Source organism: Culex quinquefasciatus, chromosome 3 (genome assembly GCF_015732765.1).
Source record: "Culex quinquefasciatus strain JHB chromosome 3, VPISU_Cqui_1.0_pri_paternal, whole genome shotgun sequence".
Taxonomy (NCBI): Eukaryota; Metazoa; Arthropoda; class Insecta; order Diptera; family Culicidae; genus Culex; species Culex quinquefasciatus.
This window is the reverse complement of record NC_051863.1, coordinates 51,364,469-51,378,517: the sequence shown is the minus strand read 5'-3', so window position 1 is coordinate 51,378,517 and position 14,049 is coordinate 51,364,469. Positions and strand designations below refer to the sequence as shown.

The 14,049-nt window shown below is 37.8% G+C and overlaps 1 protein-coding gene across 1 annotated transcript; it reads right to left on the bottom strand.

Moving 5' to 3' along the window:
- Positions 1 to 1,893: 1,893 nt before the first annotated feature.
- Positions 1,894 to 13,741, bottom strand: LOC6039789 (8-oxo-dGDP phosphatase NUDT18). The gene is made up of 2 exons (XM_038266164.1): positions 13,407 to 13,741; positions 1,894 to 4,243 (listed from the first exon to the last, which is right to left on the bottom strand). Exon 2 carries the CDS (start codon positions 3,827 to 3,829, stop codon positions 2,819 to 2,821), a length of 1,011 nt encoding a protein of 336 aa, XP_038122092.1. The 5' UTR covers positions 3,830 to 4,243; positions 13,407 to 13,741; the 3' UTR covers positions 1,894 to 2,818.
- Between the last annotated feature and the right edge of the window lie 308 nt (positions 13,742 to 14,049).

Genomic DNA, 14,049 nt, shown 5'->3' with positions numbered 1-14,049 from the left:
ATAAGATGTGAAAGGGATACACTCAATGTTTATATTTCTTTATAGGACCTACTCTAACAAAAGTCTAGAATTCTAACTTAAGTCTCGAGTTTTTTTTTAACATTTTTTTTTTATTTTTGGGTGTTTTTAAAACCGCTTGAGTCAGGGGTGTTCAAAAAAACCCAAAGAGCAAAAAATATTGCCAATCGAAATTGACTTTATAATTAGCTGTCGGCCTCTCGACTTTCGGTGATTAGTCACTTTTTACACGAACTCACACTTACCATCATACAAACGTTTGGCAGTATGTGTAAGATCTGTGTAAAGAGGGTGTCAAACTAAAAAGTGACCCCGTTCGTTCGACAACAATTCTCGATTAAATTTTCAAAAGGCCCTATCTGCATAGGAAACCCATGAGGGATAGGTTGTTTTGAAAATTTAATCTAGAATTGTTGTCAAACCATCAGGGTTTCTGTGTACTGTCTTTCTTTTATATGAGCAATTCTCTGAGATATCGGTCATTCGGTTCATTTTTGTATTTTTTAATCCGGCTGAAACTTTTTTGGTGCCTTCGGTATGCCCAAAGAAGCCATTTTGCATCATCAGTTTGTCCATATAATTTTCCATACAAATTTGGCAGCTGTCCATACAAAAATGATATGTGAAAATTCAAAAATCTGTATCTTTTGAAGGAATTTTTTGATCGATTTGGTGTCTTGGGCAAAGTTGTAGGTATGGATATGGACTACACTGAAAAGAATATGATACGCGGTAAAAAAAATGGTGAGTTTTAATTTTACTTTTTGTCACTAAAACTTGATTTGCAAAAAAACACTATTTATATTTTTTTTAATTTTTATATGTTTAAGGGGATATCAAATGCCAATTTTTCAGAAATTTCCAGAATGGACAAAAAATCTTCGACCGGAATTTTTGAAACAAAACCTGATTTTTTTTAAAAATCGAAACATTGGTCGCAAAAATTTTTCAACTTCATTTTTCGATGTAAAATCGAAATTGCAATCAAAAAGTACCTTAGTGAAATTTTGACAAGTGCATCGTTTTTAAGTTATAACCAATTTTAAGTAACTTTTTTGAAAACAGTCGCAGTTATTTTTTTTTAAATTAGTGCCCCACTTTTAAAACAAAATATTATTGAAAAGCTGAGAAATTTTTCTATATTTTGCTTTTTTGAACTTTGTTGATACGACCCTTAGTTGCTGAGATATTGCCATGCAAAGATTTAAAAACAGGAAAATTGATGTTTTCTAAGTCTCACCCAAACAACCAACCATTTTCTAATGTCGATACACTCAAACCGATGGTTTGACACCAACTGTTGTCAAACGAACGGGGTCACTTTTTAGTTTGTTCACACACACTACCAAACGTTTGTTTGGATAGTGTGCGTGAGCGCCGTGTAAAAAGTGACAGTTCGTCACTTTTTAGTTTGACTTTGACCAACCAACGGGGTACAAACAAAAAAAGTGTCAAACGAAATAGTGACCAACCACCGGGGGTTGAGTGTATCCTAGAGTGTATTTTTTTAAAATTAAGACTAACATTTCAAAAGGGCCAAACATTCAATATTACGTCTTTTTGAATCGTCGGTTTTAACTGCTTTGAAAACTCGAGGGAGGAATCAATATGGCGGACCTTCCCGTATCCGTGCCGTATCCCCTTAAATGACCCTAAACATGCTAATGCAATGCTATGCATGGTTTTATGGATAATTTCAGAAATAACAACAGTAAATCAACAATTTCACATAACAATATTATTTATTAGATGTTGTCTCGAGTAGCGATATTCTAGACATGCGTTTTATTTCGTTTCTTATATTTAATAATTTATAATTTCTTCTCGTGACTTCTTCACTTCTGTGTGCTTCCCCAAAATAGGCATTAGTCTTAATTTGTTTGTTGTGTTTTTGTTTCCGAACTTTTTCTTTTACCCAGATTTCGAGCACATCGCGTTCCACCTAAATTTCCGAATCTCCACCACCACCATCGCCGAAGATCTCTTGTACCATTTACTCGCACGCGGGTGCTAAATTAACAGTTTTCCTTCGTGTGTTTCAGACTTTTTTTTTCTTGTTATTTTCGCTTCTCTTTGATTCAATCATTTTTTTTTCTTTTTACTTCTTCTCTTGCCCGATCACTTGTGCCCCTTTCTTCGCGGTGATCGTTGACTCACTTTTGTTTCTAGTCGCACCACCTGAAAACGGGCGCGCATTGCTGCCTTTTTTTTGAGATTCCGATCGCGAAAAACAAAATGTAATGAAAAACAACAAAAAAGCCGGATTTTACGACCTTCTCGCGGCAGGGTACCGTGCGGGGATGGAGTTTGGTCACTGTTTTTTGGGGTGATTTTTATGTTTTTTTGACGCAGATTGATCTGGAGAAAAATTGCTCATACTCAAGCTAGCTCAATGATTCATGTCTGCGGTAAACTTCACATAGTATGCCTGGCCACTTTGACGTTTGCAATGCAATGGCACACTATAAATGTCTTGACAAATGTTGTGTATTGCTAAGAAGGCAAAGCGTAATCTAACCTGTGCTGCACTGTGATTTGATGAGATTATGTTAGAGATTCAAACTATTTGTTTTATGAAGACTTGTTGACCAACTCCCTCCACCTCACGGTTTCCCGTGCGAATTAAAACAATTTCTTTTCGCACCGCGCGCGATTTCACTTACAAATCGAGCTCTGGGTACTAAAAAAACTGGTGCCCGCCGTGGGTACAAAATTGGTTATAATCGGCGCGCGCACTGGCGTGCAAAACGGTACTCCTATATCTGCGTTTGTCAATTTCTGCGCCACATTAGGGATTCCACTATCGTACGACGTGGAGCAGGAGGGTGGAATTTTTGGCCGCTACGGTCATCGCGAGCCGGGCGCTGAGTTCCTTGTTGAGCTCGTGCCAGATGCACTTGCCGATGAGGGAAACGCTTTCGATCGAGGGCCGGCAGATGACCAGCAGGGTTATGCAGATGCCGTCGGTTGGGTTGGGCTGGGAGTTCGTGGCGTGGTGTTCCACGCTGAGGACACCGTGTGGGCGGTGCTGGGGCAGATCTGCGCCAAAGAGTTCGATCATGAACTTCTTCAGGGTTGAGTGAAGACTCCGGCCAGGGTGGATCTCAACGGTAGGGAAGTGGTAGGCCGTCTTTTCGCTCAGGAGAACGTACACCTGTTGGCTGGTTTTGTTCTTGATAGCGACCACTATCCGCAGGTAGTTCTTGTAGTGAGCTTTCTTCGCCGGTAGGATGTCCCGGTGCCAGCTGGGATCTTTGGGAAGGCGTCGGCGGTGGTTACGGGCCAGGTCGATTATCGGAAGAATGTCGTTTGCCCTCAGGTTTAGCTCGTTCAGGTTGTCGATCCACTTGGCTTGGATCGATTCTTGGTCCGCTTGGGAGGGTGTCTTGAGCTCACCACCCGTCACTCGACCTGTGAGCACAAACCTGAACCAAGAACCCCCGGCAGACTCCACGCCCAGCAGTGTTGTAATGTCCACCTTGAGTCCCGTTTCTTCGAGCACCTCTCGGGCTCCAGCTTCCATGATGGTCTCACCGGGTTCCATGCGACCCGCAGGTAGGTACCACTTGCCAGCGCACGATTCCTTCGCTTCCTGCATCATCAACACTTCGTTCTTGTCGTTCACGATGATACAGGCCACCACGTACGTCACCGACTTGCCCACGACCGGGACGTAGTCCGAAGACGCCAACGGCTTCACACCTTGCGCCTCGGTGGCCGCATTCTGTTCCTCCAACGAAAAGTCACACAACTCACTGGTCAGCTCGTCCAAATACTGACCCTCCAGCACGCGTATTAGATTCGTCTCCATAGTTCTTCCTACTCCTCTCTCAGATCATTCCCAAACAAAAAATTTCCGCGATCACCGTCGTTTCCTTGCGTTATGTTGCCCACTGGAATGTCCAACCGTAACTAAGCCCACTCCAGCTCCGAGGACCCAACGCGACCCAACGCGATCACGTCAACGAGATCTCTCTTTCCCCGCGCGCGCGCGCGATCGTGGTCTTTTCGAGAAAGCTTTTGAGAGAGAGAGAGAGAGAGCGGCGGCTGCCTCACGATCAACAACAGATCCGTCGTCCGGAACCGATGATCGCGCGATGTGAGCGTTAGGTGAGATTCTTTCAGCGACCCCCGCGGGGGTCAATCGAGCGGAACTCCGGGATTATGGACCGGCGTTGATCATCGATCTGGTGTAACGGTGCTTTGGATGTCCTCTGGGTTTGGTCTGTTTTTATTTTCGGGGAAGAAACAGAAGAGCAAAGAGACAAGATCAGAAGAAGCGAAAGGTGAGGAATTAATAACTCAGGTGTAGAGCAAGGTGTAGAGGAAGAGGTGCGGAGAGAGAATTGGGTGAGCGTGCTCTGATAACGAGAGCGAAATGGATAAATTGGTGGGACCCACATTCAAGAGTAATTAAGGCGCACGCATCAAAAGAAGAGTAAACTGCTCTCAAAATTGCGGCGGCTACGTCAGGTGTGTGCATGAATGTTTTGATTCACTTTCCCTTTATGTTTTTCGAATGGTTGATGCATCGGCATTGTTTGTTAGTTAATCGATTATGATTGGATCATTGATGTGAAAATGAGATCAAAATTGATTGGTTTGATTCCGCAGGTTTGAACTTTTTTTTGAGTATGTAATAACTGTACATACATTTAGAGTGTAATATTAAATTTCGGTCCAGACTCGATTATCCGAAGGTTTGTACGGGACTTCGGATAATCGAATCACGAACAAACAAAATGCATTTTTTCAACACTCATCACCGCCATTTTGGCCGCCATCTTGGATTTAAAAAATCTGAATCACTTTAGCGTAGCTTAGGGGTTTAGCTCGACAATCAAAAATAAGACAACGGAAAACCCATTTTTTCGTGATTCGATTATCCGAAGTGAAATTTTTCCGAACCTTCGGATATTCGAGTCTAGACTGTGCTTTTCTTAAAAATGTGCATGCAATGCATGCAAATTTAACATTGATTTTTTCAACTGTGACTACAATCCAACTTTTTGGCTGATAATGGTAATAAATGCGATTATACAGGAGTTCAACGACACTCCCCCCGATAACTAGTTACCTAATCGCATCAAACTTTCTTTTTCGAGACAACCTACCGCAATCAAAAACAAAACGCCAAAACCAGAATAAATTTCACTCTCGTTCGAACGCCGCCGCAAACAAATTGCATCTATACTTCGAGGTGCACTCGCTCGAAACTAATGCAATAATATTGTGCCTCCCCCCCTTCGGATTGAACTGCCACAGCATCGGATGGCAGTGTCTGGTAAATTGCACCAAATAATGCACTTTAGAGAGCTTCAACTGAGCAGGTTTTCCGCGATGGCGGGTTACACCTGGTTGGGCACATTGGTGGGTAGTTTTTATCTTTTCCTTATGATTAATTTTGCAGTTGACTGGTTCAAAAATCAAGTGCAACCCGGTTCCGTGGCTTAACGGTTAAGGCTTTTGCATCACAAGCAAAAGGTTCATGGAACAAATCCCGGTGAATTCGCTTAAAAGCGTTTATTGAAATTTAGCTTAGAATATTAAATATTTACAATATTCATCTTTTTTGAATTTGTACATTAATTTCTTATGTCTTCCTGATAAATCCATTTTGCATCATTGGTTTCTTCATATAGATATCGATAAAAATGTGGGGGCTGTCTTTACTAAAGTGCTATGATTTTTTTTTTGCAAAACATGTTTCTTCGAAGAATTTGTAAATTACTACACTTAGGTTGAGATCAGAAATATTCAGTGAAATATACACCATTCAAAAATATTTATTTGAAAAATCGTTGTGATCGTGGTATCTTGTAGCACGTCGATTTTGCAATCATATCGAGTTAAGAACGACATTTTGTAACGCCTCACTTTTGACCATCACAAAATTTGCATTGGCCTAAATATTTTCTTTCTATTTTCATTTGTTTTTATTATTAATTTTATATAAAAAATAGAAAAAAGATCTCTTGAAAGAATTTTTGTAGCACTTTGAACTTGAATGTGCGTAACTCAATCCTTTTATTCTACAGTGAGTTTTGAGTCAATTCCGCTTAACTTTCTAGTACAAAGCATTTTTTTTTACGCGCACGTTGACGAGATATAAGCTAGGCTTGCTAAACCCAAAAATAAACAAAAATTGACTTGAAAATAAAAAAAAACAATAAAAACCAAAACTAAACAAGAAAAAATACTGAAAAACATTTAAGGAGAGAAGTAATGTCTTTCGTAGAACAAAACTGGAGTTTTTTTTTTAATAGGTCCAATAAACCAAATTTTCAGTTTTTGGTTTTTGGGTGTTTTTTAATACCCCTGACTCAAGGCGGTTTCAACAATACCCAAAAAGCAAAAAATGGAAACTCCAGAAACTCCAGAAAAGTGGCTTGAAATGACCTCCTTAACGGTGCACATCAACCATAGTTTGAAGCTCCCCACATATTTGTTACACACATGTTAGTATCTTTGAAACTACGGGAACTTTCGATATAATTTTTGATTCAACCCCTAAGCTACTAGGTATCTCCAACACGGTCTACAGAACAATATGACAACTTATATAGGAGCAATTCCAGCTCAAATCTGGAATTTTTCTGGTACTTTGTACCCGACCCTCTCCGATTTCAATTAAACTTTGTAGACATGTTATCCTAGGCCTATATAAGCAATTTTTGAGCATATAGATCCAATTGTACTCGAAAATAACATTTGAAAAGGGCGTAAGTTATTTTAATATTTTTGAATTCAGTAATTTAAAAATAACTGTATTTCAAAGCTATAACATCGTATCAAAAAGTGGCCAAAGACAAACTTGTAGGAAATCGGACGAGCTTTCTGAAATAAAATACACTGAAAGAAAAATTCACACCACTTCTATGAGATTTTTCAATGTTAAGGTGATGTCACGATTTTTTTTTATTCAAAATTTTTGAGGAATCAGCCTAAAATTACTTACGAAATCTCTTTGTTTTAAAGTGGTCTAAACGTAATTTTTTTCAAAACCCGATAGGGAGAACCGATTCTTCAGACAATCTATATATATAAAAAATTACGACGGTTTTGTTCGAACGCGAATCAGTTCAATACGGAGCGTCGGATCGAGGTGCTCTTTGTTGCGTTGGGTTCGTGTAAACCCAAGGAAGGTTCTTACGCCAAAAAGTTACAAATTTGGCCACTCTGGAACCGATTCTGGAAAATCTGCAGATAGTATGGGAAAAGTTACGTAAAATCAAAATTTGATCACAGGAGGCTAAAGAAGCAAACAAGCAAGAAACGTCAGGAAACCAAAAAGGGCAGGACGAAGTTTGCCGGGTAAGGCTTGTTTTACATAAAAGTCTCCATATTGTCCATTGTCCTTTGTATACAGCGGTTTAAAAAATAAAAATGTTGAAAAAATAGGTTTTTTTTTCTTGGTTTTTGAAAATTTCTATCATCAGTTTGCATTTGACAGCTTTTAAGGGTGCACAGCAACCAAGGAAGTTGTTGTCTTCTTATTTCAAAATTGACAAACTTACGGACCCAATCCTGCAACAATCTGACTGTAATAATAGGCAAATTTGATTGTAAATCGTTTAGTAAACAGTACTTTAGGGGATGAATAAAAAGTTTTATCGATAGTTCCCGTAGTTTCGAAACTACTAAAATATCTGTAACAAAAATCATGGTGCAAAAGCTCTGGTTGATGTGCACCGTTAAATTGAATATATCGGCTTACAGATATAAGCTTAATTAAATTGTTCATAACTGATATTAGAATATTTTTTCAGTGTAGTAGAAATCTGGATAGTAAATAAGCTTACGCTAATATTAAAATGAGTCAAATTGAAACGCTGTCAAAAGCGAACTTATGGGAAATTGGACGAGCTTTCCGGTAAAAATATTTTCGATACTGAAAAATCAAGTCTGTCATATAGAAAATGCCAAAAGCCTATTTTTTCAACATTTTTATTTTTAAAACCGCTGTATCTTGACAAGGATTGATTGATTTATTGATTCTCCCTACTGGTTTTTGAAAAAATTTAACTATAAAACAGTTTTCGTATATGATTTTAATAAAAAAAAAATTAAAGAAGAAACATACCATCCTGCATTTTACGTTAGCCTTTTTGTTACATCTTAGGCTCCTCAAAAATTTTGAACGAAAAAATATCGTGACACATTACCTTAAAATTTTAGGTTTTTTAAGCTTAAAAATTGGAAAATCTCATTGAAGTGGCTTGTATTTTTCATTCCTGTGGTTTTTTTTAAACCCGTCCAATTTCCTACAAGTGGGCGAAATTCAGAATTTCACAATAAAATTTAGTAAGGAAGCAATTCTCTTGGAAAGTAGCCGAATTCGTGCCATTTTTAATTTTTGATTCTCAAACTTGATGGAGATATTAATTACCTCACCATTGTGTCTTCAACGTTCAGATGCACGCAAATAAAAATCTCTGGTCAAATCGAATTCATTGAACGCAAAAATTGTGTCAAAATTTCCAAACCAAATCAAAAAATCATTGCAAATGTTTTATTTATGTTGCCTGTTGTTTACACCTAATCTACATTCCGCAGAATCGCTGGAAAGTATCGCCAATGTTTGATCCGTAATGTTCATCGTACGCACTTGTTGGACAGCTCTCGAATGGAAACACAAAATGAGTTTGAAGCAGCCAATTCATTAGCATAAAAACCGTTCCAAAAACTGATCCATCAGAAGCCAGCCAACCTGCGTACCAGCGTCATCGTGATTGGAATCTCAAGGTGACTTGGCTGGTTTTATTTGTTTTGAATTTGAATGAATACGGACGTGGCCGGGGCCAGTTCAAGCCTCCAGGAACAGGTTTTCTCTTTTCCCTCATCTCAACCTTAAAGCAATCTCTTGAGCTTATATTGTGTCTCGCTCTTTTTCTCTCGATTCTGAGTCCCAAGTCTCCAGCAAATGTCTTAGAAAGAGACACCGCGCGAATGTTTTTGTCAGCTATGGGACCCCGGGACAGGTATTAAAGATCTGGCGGTTTCACGGATTAAGTTTTAGCAGGTCGAGCCGAAAACAAAAATAGAGCTGAAACAGAAGAAAAAAAGCTCTACGCCCAGAGTCACCAACCTCGGCCGGTGGGCTAGTGGTGTCAGAGGCAAACAGACGTAAACCCCGTTTTCTTTTCATCGTCAAAAATAACGGTCAGTTCAAATATGAATTCAAACAAGTCGTAGTTTCCAAGCAAACCGATGATGGCGATATCATTTGATTCGATTCTAATTTATCCAAACTTGATTTTGTTCTTAGATTTTAACAAAAAAAAGTCAGTCTTAAGGTCCTAAGAGTCATGTCCGCTTGTCTGTGGCGCGTCTCCACCGGGAGTTAAGATGACGATGGGGTGGTGTCCATGAAGTAGAAAAAAAAGCTTCGTTGCCACCAGCTTCAACTCTATATCCAAAGCTGGCTGGCTGACGACGGGTTGGCCGCAATGATGTAAGCCAAGTGACTTGGGTTAATGTGGCAGTGAGGTGGAGATTATGTAAAAGAAATTCCCTACTACGCAAAACTAACACCGTTCGAACGACATCTATCTGGGGAACCGGTTTCCGTGAAACAGCCCACGCTATTCTATTAGAGGTTTTTTTTTGTAGATCGTGCTTGTGTTTTATGATAATTCTTAAATATTGATACCATGTACAAAATGTATTCATACAAAAACACTACTTGTTTAGCAGAATGAGATTGAGGCTTCTCTCTCACACAACAAAAAAATATATCTCAGCCGCGTGTAAATGACCTGGGTGTAAAATAAATTTGCATCATGTTATTAAATTTAATGAAATATTAACGCAGAAATATGTTGCTCATCTGTATGGAGCATTCGTTGACATAAATGCCCAAGGTAATATTAGCGTTAATCCTCAACCCCCGGTGGATGGTCAATTTTTCGATTGACATTTTTTCGCTTGTACCCCGTTGGTTAGATAAAGTCAAACAAAGCCTGTCATCCTAAAAAGTGACCTCGTTTTCAAACCATTGAAGTATCCGTGTACTCTAATTGGTCGGACAGCCGCGCGGAGTTCATAGAAACATTATTTTTTTATTTTTTAGAGCGAAACAATACTCTTCAAATAATACAAAAAATTTGATGCATAAACATCAGGGGTTTGCTTGTAACCATCACGAGTTCGCGATTTTACGAAAAAAAGAACGTTACTCAATTCACATTTAGGTGGTTGGTGCCTTCCTTGCATTCATAAAGAGAATACATGAAACAGCCACAAAAAAGTGTTATTTTTATCAAAATATCTGAGATCCAGCCTAAAAAGTGTATAAATGACACTTAAGTGCTCATAACTTTTGATGGGGTTATCGGATCCTTTTGAACGCATTGGAAAGGTCTTTCAAATACCTTTCTAACAATATATTTCTTACACAAACACTCTTTTTACAATCTTCCGAAGTTTAGCTAAAATCGTTTTTTTAGTATAACTTTTGAAGTACTTTTCTAATCTTCATAATATTAACTAGGGTCTTGTGGGACCCCAAGACGGATCGAATGAAACCAAAACGGTCCAAATCGGTTCAGCCAGTCCGAAGATAATCGTGTGCATATTTTTCGGTGCACGGACTTACATATAACACACGCACAGACATTTGTTCAGAATTTGATTCTGAGTCGATAGGTACACGTGAAGATGGGTCTACGAGGTCGAATAAAGAAGTTAATTTTTCGAGTGATTTTATAGCCTTTCCTCATTGAGGTGAGGAAGGCCAAATGTTCTGAAAAAATATTTTTGTTTGTTTGTCTTTTTTCGTCGTTCTGGTAAGTAAGGGACCATCCACAAACCATGCAGACACTTTTTTTGGAAATCTTAACCCCCCCCCCCATCGTGGACGATTCCCATACAAATAAAATCTTTTTTGTATGGAGCCTGGATAATCGCCAAACCCCCTCCCCCTAAGGTGTCCACCTGGTTTATGGATGGTCCCTAACAAGCAACTCCCTTATGTTAATACATATTTTTTTTTTGTAATTGAATATGAAGCGTTCTTTTATTACGTAACGCAGATTGGGGTCAGATGCCGTGTTACGCTCCCTACAATTTTTTTAAAATTCGTATGGAAATATTGTTACGAGGGTGGGGGGAGGGGGTCTAAAAATCCGATTTTCTGCGTTACGTAATACAAGAACGCTCCCCAACAACTTTGTAGAACATTGTTTCACTCTTAAAAATGACCCTGCAAAGTTACAAAAACACGAAATTTTAAAATGAAAAAAGACAATTCTGGGTAGTTGCAGACTCGAAAAATACATATTCAATTTCCCATAAAATGACATTTCTTTAAGTCTAGTAACCAAACATAACAGAATATTCAAAACTATTTTTGTTGTTTAATGTCGTATGAAAAATACGTATTTTTTTTAATTCTCAAAACGCCATGAAATTTGGGGTAAAATTTTACATAAAATTCACATTGATACCCAATTTCCAAACACTCACCATTTCAGGCTGCAAATTATGGAAAACGCGTCAATTTTCGAATGTTCAAAAATTAAAGAGGTCGTACCGCCACTCCGTCACGAGATATCGAAAAATTGTGCTCGGATTTGTGATAAGGGACAAAAATTACCACTTAGGACAAAGTTTCACGCAAATCGAAAAAGGATCGAGGAAACTTTTTCCGATTTCGTGTTGGATGTTTTGATATTTAAAATTCTTTCATCGGTTTTCTCCCGAAACTAGAAGGAATTTTCCCGGAAAGCTCTGAGAATAATGGAATAAAAATTTCAGAGATTAACAACATTTTAGCCTTTTTTTTTATCCGAAACATTAGGGGCATATATAAACCACGTGTACACTTCTTTTTTTTTGAAATTCTAGAGCCCCCCTCCCTCATGTGGACAATTGTCCATAAAACAAATCCATGGAGCGTTTTTAAATGTATCGTCAACCGGGGCGAATCGGGACTACAGTCAGAACAGAAAAAAAAAACAATTTCAACAGGAAAACAAAAAAAGATTTTTTTCAATTTAATTAATTTTTATTAGTAAATAATCAACTAACAATTTCGTAATTCTTATAGCCTAATAGAGTTTTGGAGTACTTTTCAACTATGATTTGAAGTTACTTCAAAAAGGGAAAAAGACAATCATATTTCTTAATAAAAGAAAAATGAAGTTATCTGATAAGGAACTAAAACGGTTATACAAATAATAATCAAAAATCGAGTTAAAAGGGATAAAAAGAACAGACACAGAAAAAAAGCAAACAAAAAAAAAAGTATAAAATATGCAGTACGAAGTTTGCCGGGTTCAGTTTGTATATCATAACTATTTTTTTGAAAAAATAAGTTTTAGAAATTGTTAACTCTAAAATGTATACATATTCAAACCATATTTAATGAGAAAATATCCAAATTTTTATCCGCAGATTGTCTTTAATTTCATAAAAAAATATTCAACAGAAATGTTGATAAAAACGAGTTTTTTCGCCAATCTGCTGATAGCGGAATATGGCCAATTACAATCTTTTTCGTGATAATTTATTTAATAAAATTTTAATTTATTTTATTCATAAATATTTGGTTTAATTCATATATAAAATAGTGTATTTAAAAAAAATCAAGTTCATTGATTATCAAAAAAATAAAAAATAAAAAAATTAATAAATCTTGTCACATTAGAAGCAGGTTTATAGGTTCTCGCGTGGGACACGAAACATGACCAATATTGGAGCATTCTCGGGATTATTTTTGGCCAGGTAATATGCTTAAATTCATCGTTTTCAAATTCAAGTTTATTTGGGATCCCAAAAAAAAAACAATGTTTGGTTTGGACCAAAATCTGGCCATTTTGGTTCATAATAAACCACAAAAAAGGTAATACGTTGCATTTAAAACAATAAGCGCTGAACAAACATATTTTCTCTCTAAATTGGTGGCTGAGATTTTAATTTATTATTTTGTCACAGCTATTTTAAAATCGAAAACGACTTTAATTCATAGATATTAAAAGTAAACAAAGAAATGTCAAGCATGAAGAAAAGAAACATCTGGTCAGAGCGTTTAAATTATGTTATTTCTTCGAAAAGATCGAGCGATTTGGTCGTCAACAGGTGTTTATTGCTGCATTTTAAATTTGGTCACTACGACTGCAGTGCAGTAGAATTGCTAGTATTCAATCGATATTTCAACTTCCACTCGTCACGTCACTTTGTCTGTTCTGTGAGCTGCACACAATCTGAATAAGCATGTGAATTTTATTCATACAGGTCAAATTATATTAAATTATTTCACGCAGAGCTAAATCGCTGCAGTGAATGATTTAGTGAGTATTCAGAACAACCTTGAAGAACTGCACGCAGTACTCACTGCAGGCCGGAAACAATAATTGCATCACGGTACGTATAGCTAACCTACTTACCAATCCCAAATCCGGTTGCTCTATTGCCAAGTTCTGCAACCTTCAACTAAAGCAACAAAACTTCTTGGCAAAACTCAGCTGCTAGAGATGTCTCCTACAGTAGCGCACTGACTGACTGAACACGCAACTTATAATCTGCAACTATAATCAGCTTTAAGCAAATGCACTTCTGTGGCACTATATACGTAGTCGTAGACAGACACTGTTTATTCAAATCGAGCCGTAGAATAAGATGATTAAAGCGGCGGTGACGATGACATCTCTCGCCCGAGACACACAGTTCAATATTAGTGCAGAAAAAGGGGGAATGTTTGGGAGTTCGAGCCAAACAAGCAAGAGAGTGGGAAGAAAAGTGCGACGACAAGCACGACGTTTTATGCTTTCACCAGTACAAGCGCAATACATTTATGTTGAGGGGTCGTCCATAGAGCATGTTTTCATGAATTCTGGGTCGTTTTTTAAAGAAATTTTTATCTTTGCTAAAAAAGTAGAATTTAAACTTAATTATCAAATTTACGTCATTTGGGGACGACCCTCTGTTAGTATCAAAACATAGTCGCAGTATTTACAACCACAGCTGATTCACCGACAGTGCGCGTCTGTATCGATACGATAGAGGCATGCAGTAGTAGCAGCAGATCAC

Excerpts from the sequence above, each read along its gene's own strand:
- LOC6039789 (XM_038266164.1), bottom strand. The coding sequence starts at position 3,829 with ATGGAGACGAATCTAATACGCGTGCTGGAGGGTCAGTATTTGGACGAG.